Below are 27,946 nucleotides of genomic sequence, written 5' to 3' on the forward strand. Positions count from 1 at the left end.
TATCTGGTGCAGCAAAATCCTCCAGCAGAAAAATGAATCAGTGCATTTTCTCCTTCTCTTATCTCCTTATGCTGCTGCATTTTTGAGTTTTATGCCATATTTGATACTTAACATGCAAAAATGTGGTATATAGTTTGACCTAGTTTGATTTTAAGTTGAATAAAAACACTAAATCTCATCCATGGAGTCTGGAAGTTGAGCTAACGTGACACAAAATGACTGAACTCAATGTTAGCAATATGAAATCTAGTGGGAACAGAAAACAGCTTCATGTGCTGCAGAGGAAACAATGTGATTTGATTACAGTGATGCTCCTCCAGGTCAGCGTGACAACATGTGAGCGTGAATCAGGCCTGATAACAGTCATGAGAGGGGAGGGCGTGGAGTCAGGTAAACAGTGACACATCCACGCTGACGCACTCAGAGGCCGTGGCTATTTTCCAGATGGACTTTCAGCATAATCACACATAAATACACCCCTCTGCTGCTGTGGGGAGAACTTAGCTGAGGACCCGGAGACTCTTCCTCCTCCTCCTCCTCCTCCTCCACCTCTGCCTCCTCGACCTCCTCCTCCTCCTCAGATTTACATCTTGACATCCAGTCTGTTAAAAAGCTATTTCTGATGCTTTTAACAGTTTATTTCCCATGATAAGCAACAGCATATATCACACTGGGCGAGCCGCGGGCGAGTGTGTGAGAGTGTTTTGGCAGTGGGGGGGCATGGCGTACGTGTGTGTGTGTGTGTGTGTGTGAGAGAGAGAGAGAGAGAGAGAGAGAGAGAGAGAGGGCGAGGGAGAGAAAAGTGAGGGGTTCTCCTCTTATGGTGCCAAGAGATAATGTGGAAGGGAAACGGGAGCAGGAATAATCTACAATTCTCCGGCACATCGCACAAACAGGTGGAGGAGTACGAATAACATATATACTGTATGTACATCTGCTTGTAGAGTATAGTATAGTATAGTATAGTATGTTGTGTTACAGTATATCATATTCCTTATATATTCTTCATTGTTCTAAATTACATGAATGAAAATCTTAACCGTCTTCCATTGAGCCTGAACTTTGACCTAAACTCACACATTAAGTACCAGAATAGAAACATGTCCTCCTTGTCCCTGTAGCTGCTGGTGTAGCAGCTGATCTGGGACCTGTGTTGTTCACTGAAATGCTTAATTAGAACAGAACTGGCAACAGCACCTCTGTTGTTTTCCTCAGCAGCAGTGAGGTCAGGGTGGATTGTTCACATTCAGTCTGATAAACAGCTCACACACGCCTGAGAATCTGTTTGCTTTTCTCACCCAGCAGTGATCTGCATGAATGACTGATGGGATGTTTAAGGATGAGTAACCCATTATTGTCCCGTTCCTGCAATCCACATGTAACAGAATGTTTAATCATATTCAGATTGTTCACTCCATCAGTATTCTGAAGTGTACTTTACCTTTGTCGGTTGAGTACATTTACCCACTGAACACTGAAACGCAGTCATTTCAATGAGCTGCGTTTGAGTGCTGCTCGTGCTGCGGCGTGGACGCCCTGACAGCTGCTAATGTGTCCTGTTGGCGCTGTAGAGCTCCCACCGCCTCTGTTTGGAGCCCTTTAAATAACAAGGACAGCTGAGTGCCTGACAGTAAAATGCAAATATGCCAGCAGGGTCAAGTTCTGGTCTTCCAGGCCAAGCTGCAGATGAAACAAAGCGCTCTGTCTGCTCTGTCTGCAGCTCTTTTTCATCTTTCATCTCCACAGCCTGCTTTGTTCATAATGAAATTAAGGTGAGACTCATGGCGGCCAGCTCTCAGGAAGTAATGAGCGTGTTGTAATGCAACCTCACTTTCACTGTTCTGCACCGCTCACATTGATTTATTCCAGGAAGAAGGGGAGGAGTTTCACCGCCGCTGCCAAAACTCTTTTACATTGCAGTCATGAAGTCCATTTGTAGATCCTGTAATCCGTTTGAACGCAGACATTAAAAGTGAACCGAGGGTCAGAAAACATCAGAGAGACATTCCAAAGTTAATGAGATATCCATTATGAATGAAAACAAGTCACACTTTAAAACACTTTATCTGTTTGCTTAATGCACTAAAGCAGCATAATCTATAATCAATGCTTTTCATAAATCATCAGGAGACTCCAACACTTTGTCCAATACTGGCCAATCACGTCTCCCAAGGCGGCCCCTGAACCTCAACACTGGTGGACCACATTGGTTCAGCTTCATCAGCATCAGCTCCATCAGAGATCAATCCATCATTATTACAAAAGCATCCGTATCAATAACACCATTGCCCCCCGACAGCCTTCCTCCTCAAACATCTTGTACAAACCGATTTCCATTCTCCCGACGGAGCAGCGGTTCTGATCCACGAGGCGTCCATCATGGATCAGTTAGTAATCTCTCTGTACGTCCTGATGAAGAGTACAGAATCAAACTAATGTACAGAGATGATCGGCACAGCCACCGATCAATAGGCTGCTATAGGACTCTACATGCATCGCAGGATAGACCATAGATGTACAAAGTCTCAGTTAAAGTGGAGCACGACACAGAATCTGAACTCAGAACATTCTGTACACCGAACATCCAGCCCAGCAGACCTTTATGACTGAACTACTTCCTGCTTTGGTCTTTATGTTGCTGAGAAATCAAACTTTCCAGGAAACATAAATGAGAGTGTGTTGTGTTCTATGTTGACGTTTTCTCTTGAGTGAATCTTCAAACTGAGCCACTGCAGCAGAGGAACAGTAAAGTCTCTGATCTCACTCTGACACAGTTTCTTCCAAGGACAGCAGAGGTTCCCACAGTGCAACAGGACAGCGTGGAACATACTATGGACTATACATCACAGCTGACAAGGGAGAACGACCTGTAACTGTGTGTGTGTGTGTGTGCGTGTGCGTGTGTGTATGAAATCTCCTTCACATGACTTTTATCTGTTTCAGTCCTTCAGTTCTCTTTCAGCAAACAAACCCATCCAAACTAAAATGGCAGCTAGCCGCTTGTCTCCTTTACAGGCACAACGGCATGTAAACATCCAGGTGGCAGAGTGAGAGAGAGAGAGAGAGAAAGAGAGAGAGAGAGAGAGAGAGAGAGGGTCGGTCACCTTTAATGATCTGCAATGGTTCTCAAATTGTTTTCTTCTATGTCAGCAAAATGCCAATAGTTTATGGATAAGCGACTGTAGCGGCTGGAATCGTCAATATATCAATAAATCGTCTCCTCGGTAAGCCTCAGTGTGTCACTATTGATCGGAGGTTTACATGGGAACCACTGCTGGGAAAAGTATTCAGATACTTTACGTGAGTATCAGCAAAACAGGAACTACACCAAAGGAAGTCAGTGTGGTTTGTATGAGTACATAAAACAGCAGCACTACAAGGGAGAGTCAGTTTCTCTCCGTGTGCATCGGTAAATACAAACGCTGCCAATCACGTTTGACTTTTAGAAGCCCAGTGACTAGTAGGAGTTCATCACTTACATCCGCATTCAGAATAGCAAACAAAGCAGACTCAAAGCTGCGGTACAGAATTGTGTGATGCTAGTGGTTATTTAGGCTAATGCTCCGTAATTACCTCCCTTAGTATTTAAAACTGTAACCCTGACCTCTGACAGTCCCAGCGTGCTAAACCCCCGCCCGTCTGGGACTCCCTGGAGCTCAAAGCCAACGATACTACAGGCTTGTTTTAGCACAGCGGCGGGGAACATTCATCACGCCGGCCTGCCAGGGAAAACACGGATGTCATTGCTCAGTGCGAGCGCGTCCCCGGTGCAAAAGACAGGAACAGTGTCTAGGTATTTTAGGGATCAGGGTGAACAGGGAGAGAGCGGTGAGCCGGCATCATTACAAAGCCATAAAGCACAGCGGCGACGCAAACCGTGTTAGCAATTTGGCATCACGTCTGGGAAGGAAAGTTAGAGGTCCTAAAGTTTGGAGAGGTCAAAGAAACAAGAAGGGAGGTAAAAAGAAACCATTTTCCTTCTTCTTCTTCTTCTTCTTCTTCTGCTTTAACGCTGCGCTCGTGGTCACTCTAGCTGTCAGAGCCGTGCAGGAACCCTGACTGACCAGTAGGAGTCGCTGGAGCTGCAACACAGACGATCAGCTGTGAAGAAGGAGACGTGAGCTCAAGCAGCGCCTGAATAACAGAGACGCATGAGTGTGAACGCTCAGCAGGCACACGATGAAGCAACGTTTACCTTAGTGACAGCACGGCAACGCACACATGACCTTGATTATGGAAATACAATGAGAGGCTCCCAATTTGAATACGAACATGTAGAATGTGTGTGTGTGTGTGTGTGTGTGTGTGTGTGTGTGTGTGTGTGTGTGTGTGTACAGTTACATGAAGGCTTCAGCTCCGACCTCCGACACCTGCTGAGGGTCATGATGTACCATACAGTGCGTGTGTGTGTGTGTGTGTGTGTGTGTGTGTGTGTGTGTGTGTGTGAGTGAGTGTGTGTGTGTGTGTGTGTGTGTGTGTGTAAAGTGGCAGAACTTTCGGCTGAATCTCAACATGAAGGTCAAAACTATCTCAGCTAAACTTTGCACGGATCCAACATGTGAACATTTATTCTGAGCGTCTCTGTGTTGATGATGTCGCCCGTCATCACAGAGGAGAAACTGCCAAAGCATCACGACCTGCAGCAGAGCGTTCCACTTCTGACGCACAATCCTACCATCCAAACCCCCGAGTCATCAGAATGGAGCTGCAGGGAAGGAATCGGTTTACATGACGCTGACGTAGGAAACCAAAACAAACAAAGAAGAAGTGGAACACTGATGAAGACGAGCTGCTGAACACGTACATGCTAATCTGAACACGTGTGCGGAGATGAGGACACGTCACAACTGTGTGTCGCTTTAATCTACATCTACTGTCGCTCGCTCCCTACATCAATCAAAAGATGAATTGATCGCCTGGTAGTTGGTCCGGAAAAAGCTTGACTCATGTTCACGCCGCAAACGAGACGACTTCCTTCAAAGGGCCCGGCTGTGCTCCCGCTGGTCCCCATGGCGATGGTGTGCACACGCCTTAGCGAGGGAATCCCACCACGCCGGCCTGAACCAGACTGAAGCTGGTAGCTGTGAAGCACGTGAGCACGCCGCACAGCAGAGCGTTTGTCCTCATCCAAACAGGAAGTGGACATGTTCCTCCACACCAAGCGGCAAATGATCCTTTTTCTGTTTTTCCTTGCACTCTTGATACGTGTCGCTCCTCGGGAAGGAACCGCCGCTGCTCCTGGCATTTCAGTTTCCATGGCGACACACACAGCCAGCCTCCCCACCCCCCCTAACGTTTGGCCCATTATCCTCCCCCCAGCTGCATCACAGTGGTTTCTGCTCGCTACGTGGGGAGTAAATATGCTAATTAGGGCTTTCAGTGGACTGGAACTTGAATTATCGCCGTCTCTCCACAACATTTGGATGTTTTGGAGGAAGAGACTCGCCGAGGAGCTGAGAGCCCACAGATGGGCTGCAGGATTTAATTGGCTGGTGGAGGTTTAAACCTGGCAAGTCAGTAAAACTGTAAATCTGATAACTCCACACGCAGGTGATCCTCTTCCTCCTCCTCTTCCTCTTCTCCCCCTCACTGTCCTCGCCGCACACAAACTATTTTAAGGCTGCATCGCCAGAAATCGTTTCCCCTCAGCTCAACGTGACAGATTTGGTCTCTTTGGACACTTTGGAAGCTCCATTTGCATTTAGAGTAAAGTGGTGTGAGCTCGGTTAGTTTAAAAGCTTCCAATGCTCTCTGAACCATGACTCTGCATTTTTGATGGACGTGTGAACGCGGCTAACAAACTCAGACCCTCTTAAAGGACCCAAAGGCAAACAGGTTGGGAGTGGCGCTTCACTTGTGCTTTGATTGATTTGTGGAAAGCAAAGAGGCGGCGGTCTGCTTTGCATTTTAGACAAACAGGAACAAAACAACAGAGAGAAAACTCAGGCAGGTACATATGATGACATCACTGCTGTTAGTTTGATGACATCATAGGAATCAGAATTCCTTTATTTGTCCCACAATGGGGAAATTTACAAATTAATTAAAATTATAATTTAGGAGTAGGTTTAATGGATGACTGGTGAGTCTAAATGGACGTGCAGTGTTAGAGTAGCAGCTCCATACATGCCCAGTTTGGTGTGTATGTACAGAGCAGCAGGATTAAAGCAGCCCGAGCTCAGATAGAGTGCCGGCCAGCTGCAAGCGTCCAGCAGCGGCGGCAGGGCTCTTAATTAAAGTCCAGACCAGTCCTCTCTTCTGAGCATCAAACACTGCAGGCGTGACAACGTTTCACGACAGGTTTGTGTTTGGTTTGGTTATCCTGTCCAGTCACCTATCTGCACCCAAACGTTGTTTTGTGCAGCAGGAGCAGCAGTAAATGAGGAAGAGCTCACAGATGGCTCACACTCATCCAGGAAAGACAAACGAGAGCAAAATGCAGTGAAGTAGCAGCGTCTATAATCATCTCTACCAGCTTTTCTCCATTGTTGATTCTATCTTTAAATATTCACATTATTTACACATCGGCAGTGATATTACTTTGATAGTCTGAACACTTTCAGTCTGACAGCAGCTCAGCTCATTAAAGACCTAACCAGCCTTAAGTTAGACAACATCTAACCCACTGTCAGTGTCAGTGAAGAGTTCCATCGCCCCACACTCTGCTCACAAGTTCACACTTTACTCCTCGTCCCATCGACTTCCCGTCACCTTGCCTTGACCCTGTGCCAAAGCACTGCACGGCTGATCGGATGGCAGCTGATAGATTGATCACTGAGGATCCATACGGCACGTTGTTCCAGCCCGCCTGAGGTATCGATCAGCTGGTCCGGTTTGTTGAAACAACAGGTCTGAATCGAGTAAACGTCTCGGGCCACAAAGATCACAAAGTGTTTCGGCGCTGATGTTTGGTTTTATTGGTCAGTCAGCTGGCTTCACCTTTAGTTTAACTTCCAACAGTTTAACTTTGAATGAAAACACAGATTCAGCCTGGCATATGCAGTGTTAATGTGTTCAGGTCCAGCACCATGCCAGGTTTGTGGGAGATGGAAAAGGAGAGGTTGATCTTCAAACGCTTAAGGAATAAACACTTCATCTGTGTCATAACCTGGAAATCCCCTTAATAATCCAGGGTTCTTATTTGTCATATAGACCCAGCAAAGGGGTCGATCATGAACCCATGAACCCATTAGTGGCTCTGGTCAAAGGTTTGATCCCCACATCAGCTGGTTGAGCCCTTAAGCAAGAGGAGAGAGACTCTCTCTCTCTCTCTCTCTCTCTCTATCTATAACAGGACTGCACTGTGCCTCACTGTGCTGTGGGTCTGTAAGGCCCTCTGAGACAGTGTGTGTGATATCAGGCTGTACACATAACAATGATTTGACTTGACATAAAGAGAGAGAGAGAGAGAGAGAGGGAGAGAGGGAGAGAGAGAGAGAGAGAGAGAGAGAGAGAGAGAGAGAGAGAGAGAGAGAGAGAGAGAGAGAGAGAAAGAAAGAGAGAGAGAGAGAGAGAGAGAGAGAGAGAGAGAGAGAGAGAGAGAGAGAGAGAGAGAGAGAGATGGTGCCCATAGGTTTAAGGTGGACTGGATGTGTGCTGGGTAGTGAACCAGACTGCAGCTTTGTCAGCGGGGGGTCTGGATCTCCGTCTCCTCTGCTCTCTGGGTCTTGATGCTGTGGTTTTCCAGGCTCAGCGCTGGGCAGGTGCGTCTGCCAGCTCACTGCAGGCAGACGCACCTGCCCACCGCTGAGCCGGCACCTGGAGATGGTGGAGGCTAATGAAACTCCACTAGAGTTCTTTAACTGTATATGAAAGCTAAATGGAGCTGAGAGGACTGAAGCCTCAGTGCTTCAGACGGACTGCAGCCAGAGGACATCATTGTTGTACCTCTGTTAGATTGGATGACATCACTATGGGTGTGTTTGTGGTTCATGAGGAGGGTCTGCTCTCCTTTATTAACCTGGACCATGACCTTGTCCGATCCTCTCCTTCACACACATTAGATAAGATAAGATAAGATAAGATAAGATAAGATAAGATAGAATGAAATGTTATTATCCCGAGGGAAATTACTGGAATCACTGTACATGCTGCTCCTTCACTGACAAACTCCTCCCACTCTGAAGCCCGGGGCGTGATAATTGCGGCTGTAACTCCGCCCCCCTGATCATCTCAGCGGGCGGTCACACCCCTCATTGCTTCTTACTGCTGTGGCAAATCAATCAACCCACATTGATCTGATCTGTAATTACTGTTTATCAATAAATCCATAAGAAGCGTTTACTTAAGTCTTTGCGCGCGCGTGTGTGTGTGTGTGTGTGTGTGTGTGTGTGTGTGTGTAAGTCAAACCCCACACACAGAATGTTAATACTCATAATAAACTTAAATAGAGACTCTGAGGCAGCTCAGCATCAGAGGACAGAGCGTTTCTCTCAGCGATGTAATTAACCAAGGTCGTCCTCCTCTGCCTAATTACTCCTCTTGGCCCAAACTGCAGCGTGGAGAAGAACTGGGAGGCTTTCAGGGCACAGAGTGACTTGAACTTGAACTCCTGCCACTGACCTGCAGGTCGCTGAAGGGACAGCAGTGAAGCTTCTGTGTCCACAAAGGAGAGGAGACAAGGAGACATGGAGGAGAAGCCCGAGGAGCTTCAGGGTGTTTGGGACTTAGCAGATGTGAGAGGTTGTTGATCTAACAAGTGCTTCTGTCCTGCATGGCATCAAAATGCATGAGGACATTTCAAGAGTGGTAGTTTTATTCATTTTCTGACTGAATTAAACATTTTCAATAAAGTCTCAACATCGTCTTCCAGTAGTTTCGGTGCAGTTAAGAACCTTTTATCAGGAGCTTGTCGAGTAGCTAACATCTATATTAAGAAAGTATCTCGGCTGCAGCTGAAGCTTCACCAGCAGCTTGTGTTTAAAGAAGCGTCCTCATTTGGAGTGAGCGCAGGTTGAAATCCCCACCCTGAGCTGGCAGGCAGGCAGGACGAAGCAATATAATAAGTCACGTCAAAAGAAAACACCTTTCCAGCAGCAGCAGACTCACACAGATCCTCTGCCTCTCCCAACACACTCCCCTCCTCCAGCTGACAAACTGATTGCTGCTTGCTATATTTTGGTTAGTGAGCGTTTTTAGACAGTGTTGCCTAGCAACTGGGAGTATTTTTTGTACATGGCTGTATCATTGTGCTGTAGAAAATGCACACACACACACACACACACACACACACAGACACATCACGGACAAACGCAAAGGCACGCGCCCTCTCTAATCTGAACACACACACACACACACACTAAATATAGGCAGCCATTGATGGAGTCAGCATACTCGTCTTGTCTCGGGGGAAACGCTGCAGCGGGGTGTTTTATGTATGAACCCTTTATCGCTGCTTCACGTCTGGGCCACATTCACGTCGTTTACAGTATAAACTCAAACGAACACGGTCTGACGGCTTTTCCCTCCAGAACAGGAAACCCCTCACACAATCTGCAGCCATCACCGCCTCTCCAACGCCATCGCTCTCAATTAGTACAGGAAGTGGATGTGATGGTTGAAGCCTTAATATCCCAAACTGTCAACAAGAAGAAAGATTCCATTCAATACTTGAGTGTGTTTATTTGAGCCAATACTTTCAACTGTGCTCACAAGCTCACAAGCTCTCTGTGCCTCAATGTTTCCAGATTGAGCGACATTTCAAAAACATAAATGATTCTTGGCAGCATGAGAGTACGTATAACTTTCAGACTGTACCAGTTAGGGGAGTGTAGCAAATTCACAGTCTAGGCTGAGCGACTCCCAGTCTGTACAGGGAGAAAGCCTTTGTGTCACGTGGCTCCTGAAGAGGCTTTTTGGAGTGATTGGACAATTGTTTGTGATGTGGAACTGAAGTCAGGGCAGAGTGGCCACCGCCTGCAGATCCATCCAGGTTACTGTGGCAATGAGTCACATGGTTGCCATTGGTAACCACTGCAACTAGTCCAGATGCCAGTCGGGGGCTGTTGGTGGGGTAGAGTGGTGGAACGACAGCAATAATGAGTGTGTGTGGCTCTGACTGTTAGGAACATGTGTTGCCCTCATCTGTTTCCATCCAGTCTGCTGTACGTTACCATCTCTTCATTTCCAGTAATGATCTTCAGCTTCACTCTAAGCCTGATTGATGCTCAGTCTGTGGGCTGTGTCTCTTCTATTTGCCCTCTCATCCATTATACAGGCACATTTACAGTTTTCTTCTACGTGTAGTAAATCTCTCTTCGTCCTCCCTTGCAGCCTGTTTCTCAGATTAGTCCACTTGATTGTCCTTCCTGTGAAAGTGTAGATGTGCCAGCAGGTCATGAGCTCCTCTGCTGGGTCATCAGTGTGGTGTTGGAGTCTGGCTGCCTCAGGTGGAGCAGGAACCCCTGGAGACGTTCACCTGCATGCTGTGAAATGTTCTGTGCTGCAATCGTCTGTAGGAGTCAAGTTGGTTTACTTGGTGAGGTCTCCTTTGTTTAAAATGGCAACTCTTGTGTATATATAATTTGTTTTTAGGACAAATTAAATAGGGTTTCTCCATTTTCCCACTTGACCTGAGGGAAGAGGTCACCTGAGGTCGCTATAGAAACACAGGCTTAATGTTTTCTGTTAAGATTGGTTGTGATCTGTCCGGTTTTAGGAGAGACATTTAGATTACTGCAGATTGTGTTACTGAGGTTAGAATGTTATGGTTGTAGACTTTTTCAAGCGCACGGTTCAGCGATGGTTTTAAGAGAAGGGTTTTAAATCAAAGCAGAGCAAATAGATGGAAAGAATGATGAAGGAGGGAGGAGGATGAACAGATTTGACTTCAGCTGGCTTTTGGCAGAAATGATAAGATGGTGTCGACAGAAATGGATGTTGTGTGGGACTTGGAGATGTGGGAGAAGCCGGTGGAGAAATGAGAACAAACAACGGAGAGGGAGAGAGATGCAGAGATGAAAGGCTGGTGGCAGTGAAAGAGGGTGAGAGAGGCAGGAAGCGAGCCGAGCAGCAGGACGAGAGCCATGAGAGCGGAGCACAGACTGGGACTGAAGCGTTCACAGGCCACAGAAGCAGAAGGCAGAGGGAGAGCATGGACATGGCCCGTATCAAAATCAATACATTACAACGCCCTCACAAAGACACAGAGAAAGAAACGCAAAGAGCCCGAGACACAAAAGGGTTTAGGGGGGAGGGGAGCGATGGGCGGACACGAGCGAGCGTTTGAGGGCGACTAATGCAGACGGACTAAAAGAGGTGAGGGCTTTGATCAATTATTTACCAGGCTGGGCAGCAAGGAAAGGCCAGCGGGCTCTGCACATGCTCAGAACACACACACACACACACACACACACACACACCCGGACACACTCTGACACAGTGTGTGCTTCAGAAATGGTTTGTTAAGTTGAATTTGAGAGAGATGTTCAGGAATTAGACCGGGCCATCGGTGCAAACTTATGGAAAACTGAAATGTTTCCTCAGGAGGCTGAAGTCAGTTTTGTGTTAGCTTCATGTGAATTTAATGTTTATTTCCTACCTAAATGTTTTTCTTATCTGATTTCTTCCAGAATTCTTTCGTCAATTTGAAAGAAATTAAGCTTTTTAAATTTCTAATATTTAATTAGATGTTGGTGTTCCATCTGTTCTGCACATTCCATTATGTCAACAAAAAGAAGACCTCTGCACGTCCCAGAGCCCAAATGTTTCCCAGATCTAATTATCCCTTAAATTATCCCCTTAAAGGCAACGGAGCGAGATGAGTCCTCGGCTTCGTCTTGAGCTCCTCATCCATCATGGGAGAGACAGGAGGAGAGAACATCAGGAGGAAGAAGGCGGCGCACAAAGAGCCGAGCCACGAAGGTCGGGGACAGACGATGGCACTCAGAGGATCAGAGCATACACACATCCTGTTTATAATGGAGGCGGTGTACTAAGGTTAACACCTTAGTAGGTTAACACCTTAGTACACCGCCTCCATATACCAGAACACTTCAGCACCTCCCTTGCCTGAAGTGTCTCGTGTGTCTCCTGTGGTATCTGTGGAGGCGTAGGTGGAACGTTGTGTGTCACAGCCGTTTCGCAGCACAGAGGCGTTTCGGACAACATGACAGTAAAGTGAGAAAACGCCTGCTGGGGGGGAAGGGAGATCCTCCAGGGGGCTCGGCCTCTGGACCTTTCATGTAATCTGGCCTCCAGTGGACTCATTACACAGCAAAGTGACCAGAGTGGAGCCAAGAGTCAACGCTGCTCAGAGACCCGAGCCGCTGGAGACCTGAATCTGCCAGATCTCACAGAAAGCAGCAGATTCTTACTGAATCATCTTTAAACATGCACGTCAGCAACGTGATGCGTTTGGGTGGCACGACGAAATGTTTGACGGATGAGCTCTGAGCCGAGATGGAAAGATCCCACTGTGAGATGTCTCATTTATTTCCAGTCTTATGTATAATAATCTAATCTAAACACAGGTGGAGTGAAACCTCTGGCTTCTGCACCGACTCAGGCTCGTCCAGGACAGGACGGATGGAAGTGAAGCCAGTTAATGAGATGCAGTGAGAAGTCTGTGTGGTCTTAAAACAAACGCCAGCCGCTGCCCTTGAGAGAACGTTGAGGATTGAAACCCGCAACTTGTCATCTCAGCATTCCTCCCAATCCCTCATGCTGTGTCCTCTCCTGCCCTTCACACTGCAGACGTGGTGCAGCATCTTCAGCTGCGATTTGACTTCAGTACGTGTTTAACAGTACGGACGGATGTTTCCTCACTGCTGTCCAGTTGTGAGCAGCGTTCCCAGGCTCACGCCACACCGCCTGCAGCACCCAACAACCCCCAATCCAATCACTCTCCTTCCTGCAGAGCTCCGAGGCAAAACCAGGAGGCTACTCGGAAAAACCAGGATGATGAAAACACCTAGAAAAAGATCTGATTAAAACTGATTTTAAGTCCAGAGACACGCCGTCTTTGCATATCGTCTTTTCAGAAAGGAAGGGGAGCTTAATGTTGCTTTAAGAGCTAATGTTTCATACAGGACACGCTGAGACGCCATATTTAAAGGTTTCCATTACACATTTTCCAATTTGCAACTTCCAAATGTGCAAAACAAAAGTCCCAGGGTCGTTAATGGTGCATCAGCGCCCCTAGTGGCCAAGAAGAACACTTACTCATGATCCTCAAGCCCAACTGGAACTCCAAAGAGGAGAGAAGCACAGAAACGAGTGTAAAATAAGAAGAAACCAAAGGAGGGAACTAAAGAAATAGTAGGAATCCAGGGGAGGAGCTGGAGGAACAAATGAAGACGTAAAAGAAGGAAAACTGAAAGGAAAGAGTGGAAGCAGGAGGACGAAAAGAAACAACACGATGATGAGAAAGAGAGGAGTAAAGTATCATTACATTCATCTGTAATTAGGTCATCAGATGGGTAAATGTAAAGCTAATCTTCTTCCTGTAATGAAACCTGCTCTGTCCTGTCTGAGGCCTGAACTCACTCAGCTCAGCCAATCAGCTGAAGCTTTAGTCGCCTGCGATCGGGAAGCAGGAAGCAATTTAGGGAGGCTCGAGGTCTCGTGGGAAACGTGAACGACGCTTCATTACAGGTCAGCCGGGGCGGAGGGGGTGGGGCCTGGGGCGGAAGAGGGCGAGCGCTCCGACAAATGGTTCCTGCTGCAAAATCAAGCATGAATAAATGATGAGCGTGTAGTTCACACTGCAGCTAAGTGCCCTGTCAGCGTGTGTGTGTGTGTGAGTGTGTGTGTGTGTGTGTGTGTGTGTGTGTGTGTGTGTGTGTGTCACCGTCTCTCACTCAGAAACACAGGATTGAGGGAGTAGTGTTGCAATTTGATGCCACACACACACACACACACACACACACACCTCCATTAGTGGGAAAATACTCAACTAAGCTTTCACCCAAACATCCATCTAAATTCCCTCACAGTGGTTTTACCTCAGTGTGAACATCAGTGAATGATAGGAAGGAGGGAAGGGAAAGGAAGCGAGAGAAGAAAAGAAGGTGGGAAAGGACAGATTCAAGGTCAGAAGGAATGATGGACAGAAAGAAAGAAAAGATGACAGAGTTGTTGTGATCTGATCTGATGTAGCACTTTGAACAGCACTGCGAGGGGTTAAGCCAATACTGAGAGCGATTGGACAGGAAGGGGTTAATGAGGCCGCGTACGCCTGGACTTCCTGCTAACATAAATTCTTTAACATTAGAGCGCACATTATGCAGAGAGATCAATGCAATGGGACGTCAGGCGGTGCGTTCACATGCACTCACATAATCGGATCATTCTGCACTCATCTGATCCCACAAACAGCAAACCTCTTCTTCTTCTTCTTCACCTTTTTTTTCTAAGATAAGGGATGGGGGACAACCTTGATGACAGGTGTGCGTTAAGTTAAGTCTTAAATTTGTATCGGAAAATCAGACTCCAGTCATTCAGTCAGTCACACGGTCCTTGAACGCATCGTGAGAGTAAAAGAAACCTTTTGCTGGTTCCCCAGAGGAATTGAACCTTGCCTGTGGCTGTGCAGACGGAGCTCCAGCCCCGTCTGAGTGGCTGCCTGATTAAACACGTCTGGTGAGAACGGCACTGCTGTGTTTGCAAAATGGATCCCAGTGAGAGTGAAGGCGGCGCCGGCTGAGGTGTGAGGCTCCTCTCAACCGCCACACTGCTTCAGCTCAGGCTCAGAACTTATCAATCAACCAGCTCGCACGCATTTAATTCCCTGTGCTGTTGTGTTTAACACAGGTTAAACACAACGACTAAACGTTTCCACTGCGACAGTGCCGAATTGAGCCGCTGCCTTGCTCAACGGAGATTTGCACCGTCAACCTTTCTATGAGAGATTTATGTTATTGCTAATGCTTGATTACTTATTGCTTATATTGAGATGTATGATGATTTAGTGTTATGTTCCCAAGTTAACAGGCGTGTAGTCAGAGAGAACACTTACACACACACACACACACACACACACACACACACACACACACTCTGTAAATGTCTCCTCTGTCAGTATAATGTGTGCGCACAGAAAAACACAGCTGTGCTAATTAACAACAAATTCATTGTGACGCAAACTGTGGCAAACTCCGGAACGCCCGAACACACACACACACACACACACACACACACACACACACACACACACAGAGTCAGCTCCAGACGGAGGATGATGCAGCTAAACTCACTCACGTCCCTGAGGGCCGCTGTGTAAACACTACAGGCAAAGAAGCAGAGCGTGCAGTTTCCAATCAATCAATCAATCAATCAATCAATCAGAAATGTTTTTTTTTAGAAGTATGTGTTAATGTGTAAATTAAAGGAACTAAAAGTGGAGCCTAAATTCAGCCAATCAGCGCTCCTGTTCGTCTCACTGAACATTCCCAGACATGCCCTCGGCTCACCTACATAAAAAACAAACAGTGATGCTGATGAAACTCTGAAACCAGAGAGGAAACGATCAGAGCGTGTTGGATCAGAACTTTGTTTCTCACTGAATCTTCACTTGCTCCATCAGAAGTGACTGAAAGGCCTGGAGTCCCTCAGTACTTATTGATCTGTGATCGATCCTCTGATCTCCTCCGTGCGTTCCTTTCCTTCCTTCCTTCCCTCTGTACTCACCTCCCCCCTGGCCTCCATCTTCCCGCTGCAGCTCATCTATTAAATATGATCAATGCTATTAATTATTGATTTCCCCCTTATTTACTCAGGAATTCCTCAGAGATGAAGACGCATCCTCCTTCTCTCCTTAAGGCAGCATGTACACACACACACACACACACACACATATTTACATAGAGGTTACATAGAGGCGTCAAAAGTAGCAGAAAATATAAAGAAGGAAGGAGCCTGGGCGCATTCAGTGTGCTGCATTCAAGTGCTCATCAGAGAGTGGTAAATAAGGACGATAACACTGAGACGCACACAGGAAGATGGAGCAGGAAATGAAATGAGACTGGAGAGAGTCCCTTATTATTGTGTGATGTGCTGCTCAGTACCTGCAGAGGAGAAGGGGGTTGTGGGATTGGAGTGTGTGTGTGTGTGTGTGTGTGTGTGAGGGGGGGGACTTTACAAAGGCCAGATCTGTTTTCTGCTCCTGGTAAGAGCATCCTCCTCAGGGTCTGACTGCTCAGCCCCGCACTTATCGATCCCTGTGTGGGTGCGTGTGTGTGTGCGTGTGTGAGGAAAGCAGTGGTCTTGGCTTCAGGCATACCAGCTAACGTGTGTGTGTGTCTGTGTGTGTGTGTGTGTGTCATATCAGATTTCTCAGTGGTTGCAGAGGTTCAAGCCAATAATCACAGAACGACTTCCACTACTGGCACTTTCACTGCTGCTGAAGTATTCCTGCGACTCTTCAGGGCAGCTTAGGGCCAAAAGCTGAAAACACCTGCAGACTGATGATGATGATGATGTCACTCTGATCCTCTGAACTGCTACACACTGTACACTTCAGACCTTAGTACAGTGAATCCAAAATACTCCTCTCTCCTCTCTCCTCTCTCTTCTTCTCTATGTTGCCATCTAAACATGACCTCATTCACATGTCCCTTGTGATTGGTTGGTCTTAGTGTGTGTTGTAGTAATTATCTTCATCTTTCACTTCATTTCACATCATTTATATGAGTACACAGCTCCCATTACAGAGCATTAGCGTGTTGTGTAAATGCCACAGGGACCCGGCGTTTGTGCCCGTCGGCTTATTCTGACCCCCTAGCGGTCACAAGTGGGTTACTGCAGCTCCACCTCAGCTGCTCTGGCACGTCAGCGTGTCCTGTGTGTGTCCACATCATCATTCACTCACACACACTGACACTATTACCCTGATTGTTGCAGCAGTGTGTGTGCAATGGAAACAGGCCAGCCGGAGGGTCAGAGCCCCGACGACATCATTCAGCCACACACACACACACACACACACACACACACACACACGGCATGTTCATTACCAAACTCCTCTCTGCATAACTCAACCCAATGAGCACGGTGATAATAAAAGGATGAGTAATGCCTCTGTGGCGATGTGTCATCACTTATTACTCTGTTTCCCAGCATTCATAGCTTGAGCTGTAAACCACGTCGACCTAAGAGACAAACAGGCAGCACAATGATCATTCACCACCTGCCAGACGCCGCTAAAGTGCAGCTGCTGCGGCTGTGTGACGGTACAGAGCACCTGGGGCAGCACAGAGCCGCTCACTGGGGTTCAGTGGAGTGGAGACAAATCTGTTATTACTGGGTTTTGCTCTTTTTACAGTGGACAAAGACGTCACAGCTACGATACACACACACACACACACACACACACACTGAGCTGCCACAGAGAAGTATGATCAATATTACAGCTTAGAAGGGTTAGCAGTCTGTTTACACATCAAGTTAATAATCCAGGTTTAAAGGGAAATAGTGTAAGTATGATCAAATAAGATAAGGGTTACCAATTAAAAACACTAAATGAAATAAGGAACAACAAGTATAATAGAATCCCTTATAAAAAACAATCAAACTGATAAATTGGAGTGACATGCAGGGCTGGAGCTGAGGTCCTGACCCTCACCTGAGAGGACACAGAGGCCTGAGGCCCGGGGTCTCTGGGGACAGAGCAGGTCCAGAGCACATTACAGAGGTCCAGAGCGTCCATGGAGAGAAAAAAAAGCAAAGTATAGAGGAAGAAATGATGGAGGAGGAGCTTCAGACAAGTGACAGCATGCAGCAATTCAATTTGTTCTGCTGTTTGGAGCGCATCGCCACGGTGACGAGGACGAGGCACGCCTGACGTAAGCATGGAATCAGACTCACTGTGTCCAGCATCGCTCAGTAACGCCGTCCCCACAGCGTTTATTCTGCTGAGCCACCAGGGGGCAGAAAAGAGAGCCGTGTGCACAAATGGGAGTTCTGGTGCCGTTAAGAAGATATCAAATAAATTAAGAAATAGCAATTAAGACTGCTTGTTAGAAGTAATTACATTCCATCCATCATCCCAGCTGTTAGTTTGTAATAATCTGTGGTAGTCTGAGGGGGAGGGGGAGATGCTGATGTACGCCGCCGTCGCCACAAACAGGGCCGCTCATCGCCACGTGACACAAAGTAACAAAACTGTTGAGTGAGGACAGAGATTGTTTTGTTGTCTTTTTAGATTCACGCTGACGTACCAGCTGAGCTTTTACACAACGCACATGTCCGAGCTTGGCACAGTGGCGTGGAGTGTGTGTAGTGTGTGGAGTGTGTGTAGTGTGTGGAGTGTGTGGAGTGTGTGGAGTGTGTGGCAGCCGTGGACGTTGGCCCTTAGCCAGCTCACTGATGGACTCCTGAGTGAAGGAGGCGATGTGCGGTCGGCCCTAACTGCCTGCACGGACAGAACATATGCAGAGATCAAGCCAGAGGCGCGCTGTGCGACAGGAGTGAAAACAGACGCACCAGCAGATCGCCTGATGAAAACGTGTTCCAGGTAAATCAGGAGAAGGAATCTGTGAGTTCTGGAGTCACAGTTCTGCACCGTTGAGTCTTGTTCAGTTTGACAGGAAGCTTCAGAAGAGAAACCAGTTTGTTGGGAGAGGCACAGAAGCGTTTCAGTCAGAAGTTGAGCCTCCAGCTGCTGTGTGACTCTGACGCTTACTTACGCCGCCTCGCTGCCAGATTACATTTCTAATTAAAACCGCCAGGAATGTGAAACTCATCTGGCCGCGCTTCTGCTCCTGCTCCTCTCGCCCACACAGGAGAAGCATTCAGACCATCAGACGTCATTAAGCTAAATGGCCACAACCACAGGAAGGATTCAGTAAACAGCTTCACCCAGACTCATCACAGCGGCTGAGGGATCCACCGTAAACAAACTCAGGCAGGTCACAGGTGGACGCCTTGCCAGGACTACAGCGGTTTGGATTCTCTGCAGAGGTGCCGGGAGTCTTCTGTGCACTTTGCGTACCACTAGGGGCCACGCAGCACTGTTTGAGAACCGCTGTATATGTTACATGAATGTACCTGGAATGCAACAAAAGGTCGGCGGTTCAATCCCAGCCCCTGCCTCACAGCAGAGCGAGGCAGCGCGAGCCGGCGTGTTAACGTCGCTTCTGCCTTCACCAGTGGACCGGGAGCTGAGGCGCTCCACGGCGTTATCTCCTAAACACAGGCCTCACACTCCTCGCATATTTATTATTCACCGTCTTGGCCCGCCGTGCAGGATTTCCAGGAAAAACCATCAAGCGTCTGCTGCTGCACGGTAAACACAGGAGAGATCAATCCCAATATGACGAGCGAGCGAGCGAGCAAGCGACTGCGTGCATGCTGCCTTCTGATACGCTGACGTGAAGCAGCGACTGATTGAGCGCGGAGAGCTTGGCTGATTTCATCTGCTCGGCTCCCTCGGCCACGTGGGAGAGCCGAGTGACGCGCGGATTATTTCAGTCCCGACTCGGCGCTAAAATGTACTTTGCTGTTGTCGTGAGCAATCTGTGCAGGAAGTCAAACGGGGAGAGAGAGAGAGAGAGAGAGAGAGAGAGAGAGAGGATTTGTTTGAGTAAAAAGAAGCTTGAGGCAGCGTTTAGTTCAGGATGCTGTCAAACCTCAAAGCTCTGCGGATCAGGAGTTTATACTAAAGGCCGTATAATGTTACAATTCAGACAAACAAACAAACAAACGCTCAAAGCTCCCAGTCAGCACATTCCTGTACGTTTGCTATTTTGCGCCTATATGACACAAACACGTCGGTGCTTCACTCCTGTAACATGCTGACGTCATCATCGTGTAGTTCTGTAAGAAGTTTAGTTCCCGGCTGTTCCCGGGTCGTGACCACACTACTGCGGCACGCTGCCGGACTGAGCGACCGCTAATGAGCTTCATCCAGGCTCTAATGAGCTGCATGCAGAGCTCAACGTCCCCCAGCGGCTCCACGCCTGCCTCATCCTCCTCTTCCTCACACTGCACCCAGACTGGACCAGAGGGACGAAGGACATTTACTGACTGTACAGGCTCTTTACGTGACTGGTTGGTGACTTCTTTCCCATCAGGGGATAAAGAGGATGAGTTAGTGAGGAAGCATTTAATTGAAAGATGTCTCCTTGTCAAGAAGTGAGGAGGAGAAACGACCGGATTTCGACTCAAACGCGCGACGACGTGTAGACAAAACTGCTCCATATGTGAGGAAGAACACAGCAGGAACATGTGAGGGAGTGAAATCCTCTTTTTCTTCTCAGTATTGTGTTCTTCCTTGAGTATTTAACATGTCAGAGTCTTAAACCCTGACACGTTCACTACTTAGTGCTGCTGCTGACTGAAACCAATGAAAGTTGACAAATCACTGATGGTTTCAGTTCACTTCCACTTCACAGGAGGAAAATAGATTTAGCTGAGCGTGCAGAAGCTATTTTTCGCCCCCGGTGGGCCGTGTGCATTAATTACCTCGGACCTCAGCAAATTCCAGACTGAACGCCTTGAAAAGAGAGCGAGGGATGAACGCTGCATCTTAATGTCTCAGCTGATCTTCCTCCAGTCTCTCCCACAATGACACACACTCTGTACTCAGCAGGCTCTTTAGCAGCAGGGTGGCCTCGCCGGGAGAGAGTGTTTCCCTGAAAAAATGGCTTTGTAGGCGATACACACTCAGAAATACCCCACACACACACACACACACACACACACACATACACACAAGCACACCCCAGTGATGTGTCTTTGTTTGTCCTTGGCTTATACGTTTTTGTGCACAGTGGGAGGAAAAGCTTCATAAATCACAAAGTGCTGTGGTGTAAAGCTGAGCCTGAATCAGGTCCTGCTAGGAAAGCTGAGCCTTTGAATGAGCTCATCATAGATCTGTGATACTCTGACAAGCTTCACGTGTTTACATTTACATTGCCAGCAGAAAAGAAATAAACAGTCTAGCTTTTTTTGGCGAAGTAACTTTTCTTACCTCTCTGTAAGTGAGTGAGTGAGGGAAGGAAAGACCAGAACTGAAACTGGAAGTGGAACATCTGTCTTAGCTGATAGATGTTTTGTCCACTGACTAATTGATGAATGGATGAAGGAGGAGGCAGGGAGCTCAGGATGAGGAGGAGGAGGAGGAAGACATCTGAAACCACGGAGACGAAGGGTTCACCTGACAGCACACGCTTCACATCCACAGCTGATGGTTACAGTAAAGGAATGACATCAACATTCTTCAAAGAGAGGGGGAGAGAGTTAGAGTGAGAGAGAGAGAGAGAGAGAGAGAGAGGGAGAGAGAGAGAAGCCGCATGTTTGTCTGGATGCCACCATGAGGTCAAAGATCACCGCTGATGCTGCCATGCCATGAAAACTGCTGATGCTGACGATCTTCCCCGTCTCTCTCTCCCTCTGTCTCTCTCTCTCTTTCTCTCTCCCTGCTCATGTTTCCCTCTCACACTCTCCCTCTCTCTCTCTCTCCCTCGCTCTGCTTGTTTTGCTCTACCTGACTCTCAGCCTCCAGTGAAGATCTGATTTCACTCTCTTCGTCTGTCGCTCTCTCTCTCTCTCTCTCTCTCTCTCTCTGCTGTTGTTATGGTAACAGAAATTTTGGTTCTCTCATGTTCACTCCTGTTTCGGAGGCTTGGATGCGATACTGAGCCTTAAAACATTCCATCCTTTCACCAATTGTGTCGCCTGAGCTGAGATTGCCTCGGCGGTTCTGACCTCCAGGGGGCGAGCAAGAGCAGAATGTGACGACCAAAGAAACGTACGAATAAATCAGACTAGAGTTTTTACCACTGACAGCTTCTGGCTCAATTTAAGTGAAGATGAGTCCAAATGAAAACAATAGCAGCCATTGTTAACCCTCTTCTTCCTCATCGGCTACAGACGTCTGGACTTCCCGACACCAATCTTGGGTGGAAGATAAAAACAGAAAGTGTGAAGCTCCAGTCTGTGTCTTCACCTGGTGTGAACTGTGTGGATGCTCGCTGCTCTCACAGCTCATATGGAGCGGCCATATTGAGGCAAACGCTGTGTTGAAGAGAAACACATATGTGCTTTCACACACGGCAGAAACACACGGATGAGCTGAGAGATGAGGCAGTGTGTCGGTGGGTGAAAGGTCGGGAAGAGACCCGAGTTTATCCCTAAGGACCAGAACCATTTACGACCCGAGCCTATGACTGATCACCTGAGAGCCCGTTAGACTGGGACTCAGCACCGCCTGAGGGGCGAAACTCAGGGCAAAGCACATTGGAATGGCTTTTGTATGGCAGCGTTTCCTCTGACCGGCAGTCAAAGGTCCTCCAGAGGACTCGGATCAATTTGAGGCTCCGACTGAAATGAGACCGATGGTGCGTTCAGGCACATGGACGACATCATAGAAGGAAACTGCAGGCTGACTTCAGACGGCCAGACAGGGAATCAGGTTCATGGAAAATGTTTCAACATCATTTCCATTTTCCTGCCCTGCCCACTAACAGACGACATAATCAGTGTGAAGGATGTGGAGACTCACTGGGGTTTCTCTCCAGTATCAGCCTCTCAAATACAGAAACCGTTGTGCTTTTTAATGGGAATTCTGCTTAAGTTAAGGCTCTTTTCATGTAACATTGGGACTTTCTTTGCAAGCTGTGTCCTTAACAATTGTAGAGCCAGTTTGGTTAGCTTGAGTTCAACTGGTTACAATGAGATCCCAGCAGTGAGCCGGGAGAAAAAGCATCCAGAGAATCTTCCCACTTGTGAAATCCTTTTGTAGAAGACTTTATTTCTGAATCCTGTTGGCGGGCCAAGCAGGTAACAAAGCTTCTTCTTCTACAGAGACGTGCCTGCACAACACAGAGCAGCAGGGTGGAGGTAGACAGTAGATACATACGGGAGAGTAAGCACTATTCTGGCAGGTAGAGAAGCTCCGGTGCAGCACAACAAACATATCTGGGTGTTTTCACAATAAAGCAGCTGCAGCAAACAACAGAACTCCGATCCTGAACGCTCTGATCCGGCCCGCTGGTGTCAGCTGTCCCTCTGGCAGAACAACAAACCATCACAGAATATCAGATACGCCAAGGAATCTCCAAACTTATCAGACACCAAGCGCTGAAATGCACACAAACACAAACTGGCAGCGATGAGGTTGAAACAGAGACGATGGGTTCCATGGTGATATCATCGTATTACCACGATGTCATCCAGGGGAAGATGGAGCCTAAATATAGTTTGTGACTGAGTGAAACCTGACAGGCGGCTCGGACTCAAACGCCACAGAAATGAGACAGAGCAGGAGTTATAATGAGATAAACCAGCCGGGCTATTAATTAACCACAGATCTATTAAGTTACAGCCTGGCTGCATTCTGCATTAGAGGAGAAGACGCCTCATTAATTAATTGCACAAACACATTGTTGCAGCAAAATGGTGTTTGGAGAGGATGGAATGACTGACCGAGGCCGAGGGGCAAATGGACTCGTATAGGGTCAGGGTAAAGGCTGACAGAAACGTTACAGCCCATAAGTTTAGACGGGAACCTGAAGGTGCTACAGACCGTTACAGACTGTTACTGTGGAGGAACGGATGGACTCTCTCTCTTTTGGTGAAAACTCAACTTTGATTAGATAACAACAAAAGAAAGATTATATTTTGGATGTTTTGGGGCAAATCCGGAGTTCCCTGGTTGATTCCCGAGGGTTCTCAGTTCCGCTCTGACCCCGGGAAGGTTTCCCAGCAGGCTACACTGTGTTTGTGTTTCAAGCTCCATTCTCTGTGAAACTACAGGGCAAACAGGCTTTGAAGTGGATGAATCACTTCTGACTGCATAAGCAACTCAACGCACTCTACACTCACTTACCAACTACACACACACACTTAGCTCACACTGTGTGAAGGTGTGGCACTAGTCAATCAGTCTGCATACCTCTGAATGTGACAAACATCTAAGCTTCTATAGACTCTCACACTCTTAAAACCTCATTCAGGATTATGATGATAAACGTCTAGACTATAAGCATCTTCTGGGTCAAAAGCACAGAAAGTGAGACAGAAGATCCACAGTCAACTGACATTACATAACCAAGGCTGAGCTGCAGGCAGAATGTCTCAGCCTCATGAGTTCACAGCCCGCCCGCCAGTGCTGGAGCTCAGAAAGTGGGCAGACATTCTTGGACCTGCAGGCAGTGTGAGAATCAGACTTGTGCAGCTTCTCCATGACTCCCAGCATGGATCTCACCCCTCAGCTGCTCACTTCGGCGTGAATCAACCGTGAATCATCAAACTGCAACAACCCGCAGAAGTTGTAAAGCACAAAAAAGCGTCTACTCACACGAAGGCGTGATAGAGCAGCGCCCATCCTCTCGGCCGCTCCAGAGCGTCATAGATCAGGTTCTGGATCCTCCTCTTACGGATGTTATTCCTCTTGACCGGCCGGGTGTAGTGCAGGGGGGTCTTGGCGAGCAGCCCGATGCCGATGCCCTGGGAGCCCCTCTTGTAGTCGTCCCTGCCCTGGGCCACCAGCAGCAGCGCGCCATCCTTATCCGCCCCGCCGGTCCCGGGGTCCAAGTCCCCGGCAGCAGCAGCAGGATGAGGAGGGTTGGACTTCCTGTCTCTCTGCTCCTCCGAGCCGCTAGCGACACTCCTGGACCTGAGCCCCATGGTCAGTGCTGGATGCCCGCGGTGAGCAGCATGCCATGGTCCTCCGCCTGGCCGCTGGGTCTGGAGACAGCCCTCTCAGGCGCGGGTCATTTAAGGATGTGGCCCCCGGCGCGAAGGGAGGTGCTCAGCAGTCTGACTGGGTGGGAAACAGAGAGGGGAGGAAAGGGATAGAGGTGAAAAAGAAGATGAAGAAGAAGAGGAGCTTTGGTAAACAGACCTCCCGCCCAATCAGCTGTACAGTCATATTAATAATCCGATCATAAAATGAGAAGAATCGTGCGCAAACATCAGCGAGCATCATTCAGATTATTACAGAGACGTGACGGAGGCGTAAAGTACCGTCAACTCGTGTTCCTGTAGGATCACAATCTACGACACGAGGCGAGCAGGCTGATCAGCTGATCCTGAACGTTTCATCGATCAATCAACTCATCTAAGCCCCCGAATCCGGAGCGGCATCAAGCAACAATTGCCGGATTGTCAAACACTCCCTGCACTCCTCCCAAACACACACACACACACACACACACACACACACACACACACACACGTCTGAGACAAAGACCTGCAGCCCGTCACACACATCAGCACATCAGAGGATCTACGGGAGCGAAGCCAGACTGAAGAACGAGACGGAAACACCGCGAAGTCTGCGAGCGGAGCGGAGCGTAAACACCGGAGCCCTACCGGCAGCCTCTCCCCAGCATGGCTCACGAATCCGGGCTGCCTGCCTCCGTCCACCTGCAGAGGAAAGCGGCGCTGGGCGGAGGAGAAGGAGGAGGAGGAGGAAGAGGAGGAGGAGGAGGGTGGAGACGAAGGATGGAGAGCAGAGATGCTGCGTGAAGGAGGTCGATAGTGAAACTGAAGCGCAACACTGAGGAGAGGAGGAGAGACAGAGACGGAGAGAGAGAGGGAGGGAGAGAGAGAGAGAGAGAGAGAGAGAGAGAGAGAGAGAGAGACGCTCACATAGATACTGACACACATGTACGCGCAACGAGCTGCATGGCTGCATACAGATCACACACACACACACACACACACAGGCGCTCAGACTGTAGTGTAACATGTATAGGCATGCACGCGCACGTGTGTGTGTTTGTCAGGAGACACAGGCCGAGGTAAACATGAACACACACACACACACACACACACACACACACACACACACACGACAGACAGACAGGCAGGCAGGCAGGCAGGGAGACGGGGAGACAGGGAGACAGGGAGAGGGAGAGAGATAGATTTGTTCTCCCAGTAACTAAAGTCAAGCTGAATGAGCTTGAGTCTGTGTGTGTGTGTGTTTGTGAAGACTCCCTGAGTCACACTGCACTGTGCTCTGTGATACACAGAGATATTAACGAACCAAAAAGCTCCATAAAGAATGTAAAGGTCATTGAATGCCTCATCGTGTCCGTTAGTGAACCTCATAATGTGATCAGAGCTCTGGGGGCGCTGGCGGCCCCTAGAGGCTGAAAGTCTCACTTCACTCACCAAACAAGTGCTGACTGAACTGCTGATGGAGCCTTTAGAGAGCTTTACCTCCACAGGGTCTGGACCTGCTCAGACCCCAGGGTGGCCCTCACACTGCAGGGAGAACATCTGGATTCATGTCAGTTTCATGACAAAGACCTGAAGGCAGAGTGATGTGTGTGTGTGTGTGTGTGTGTGTGTGTCCACCCTGAGGTCACCTGGGGGTCAGACGGTGCAAAGGCTGATGGGAATTCATCTCTGTCATCTACTGTGACAGGATGCAGATGGATTCCACAAACAGCTGAAGCATCAGGAGAGGACGGGAGTCAGAACCTGAGAGTCAGAACCTGCAGCAGAGGCTCAGCGCTCGTGTTGCAGACGCTCATCTTCATTACAACAGGAAGGAGCTGCACTGTGTGTGTGTGTGTGTGTGTGTGTGTGTGTGTGTGTGTGTGTGTGTGTGTGTGTGTGTGTGAACCGGGGCCAAAGCTGTGGTCCAGACCGTAACATCACCTGGACCTTTGGACGGCTTGAGACCAAACAGAGCAAACACCCAAGTCCATCCATGAATCCTATTGGCTGTGGGGAAACAGCGACTTCAAACCTGCCAGTAAACAAACAAACAAACAAACCAAAGGACGCAGCCAATTAAAATCCTCAAACACACACAGATTACAACTGGTGCTTAACAGAAGCAGAGGACACACACACACACACACACACACACACACAGAGTGAGAGAGAGAATAACACAGCGTAACTCTGAAATAGATTGATAGCGTGACTCTGTGGCCTTTAGTATTTCTTCTTAATCGTTAGCGGGAGGCAGACTTGACTAATTATCTGGATGAGAAACGGCCGCACTCGCCTGTAATTGAAAAAACAATAATTTGTCTGAAGCGTCTGCGGCTGGACAGGCTTCTTCTCTCAGTGACAGTGAGGAGGTCACAGGGGAACTGGCATCGCTCCTCAGGGAGGAAGGAGAGATCCCTGCTTACCGTCCCTAGAAACATGCTAACTTTGGCTCCCGGCTCCTTTCAGTCCTCTGGTGAAGTGACTGTAAATGAGAGAACTTGATGATTCTAAATAGGTTGAGGGTCTTTGTCTTGTTGTTCTGGGGAGTAGATGCAGCCTGTTGATCACCGCCTGCACTGGGTGAGTCCACCAGCAGGGGGCTCCCTCTCCCCTTTGACTTTAACGTCTCCTGAAGGGTTTTGCGCACTATTTTTAACCCTAAGCTTTCAGATTTGTTTTCTTGCACAAACTATAAAAAAGAAAATAAAACGGAATTTTCAGACACATTTTTAAGTTCCAAGTGATTTGGGCGGATTTGATTTTGAGGATCCAGAATTTCTCCTCTTCTGTCTTTAACGATGTAAGATCGGACGCATTCCAACACTTTTTGTGAAAACATCGAGCCACCTCTCTTCTCCTGTGACCTCTGACCCCCCCTATACAGACAGGCAGTATATCAACACCTGTGAGGTCATAACAGCTGCTGGCTCATCATGAAGTTTCATTCAGACGTTCCTGGTCCCCAGAGGATGAACCCTCAAGGTTTTGGTGGTCAGACATTAACCTGTCAGCCTGAGTGTTTATCTCACACACACACACACACACACACACACGCCCTGCTCACCGCTCGGCCTCATCTGAACGGATTATCTGATGCTGTCATATGATCAATTATTCATCCATGCAGCCGTTCTGTTTCTGATGAGCAACCACACTAAAGCCACAGTTTAATGGTTGATCTTATTATAAACAAAGATGAGATGATTCTTTATCCTCCCAGGTCTTTAAGCCCATCCCAGGTTTTCAAATTAGCGACCCATAGGAACATGTTTGGTCAGAGACTTCGGTCTCTTCGGTGTCTGAGGTGATTGATGGAGATCCACAAAACACTCAG

General features: G+C 48.1%; 2 protein-coding genes across 4 annotated transcripts in view; one reads left to right on the forward strand and one right to left on the reverse strand.

Moving 5' to 3' along the window:
- efr3a (EFR3 homolog A (S. cerevisiae)) overlaps positions 1-15,944 on the forward strand; it is a 111,754-nt gene extending 95,810 nt beyond the window's left edge. The window contains exon 25 of one of the 2 annotated variants that reach the window (XR_012960583.1): positions 15,935-15,944. The gene's annotated coding sequence lies outside the window, so the exon portion shown is untranslated. Of the gene's footprint in view, positions 1-10,791; positions 10,809-15,934 lie in introns of those variants that run through there. The other variant, XR_012960582.1, reaches the window with a different exon arrangement.
- The window catches only part of kcnq3 (potassium voltage-gated channel, KQT-like subfamily, member 3), a 41,340-nt gene extending 16,773 nt beyond the window's left edge, over positions 1-24,567 (reverse strand). For both annotated transcript variants that reach the window (XM_076137553.1, XM_076137551.1), the window contains exon 1: positions 24,239-24,567. In XM_076137553.1, the coding sequence (XP_075993668.1) occupies positions 24,239-24,567 (329 nt within the window). The remainder of the gene's footprint in view (positions 1-24,238) is intronic.
- Between the last annotated feature and the right edge of the window lie 3,379 nt (positions 24,568-27,946).

The sequence above is a fragment of the Genypterus blacodes genome, unplaced genomic scaffold, assembly GCF_046128005.1.
Source record: "Genypterus blacodes isolate CSIRO-AG114 ecotype Tasmania unplaced genomic scaffold, CSIRO-AGI_Gbla_v1 ptg000325l_1, whole genome shotgun sequence".
Lineage (NCBI taxonomy): Eukaryota > Metazoa > Chordata > Actinopteri > Ophidiiformes > Ophidiidae > Genypterus > Genypterus blacodes.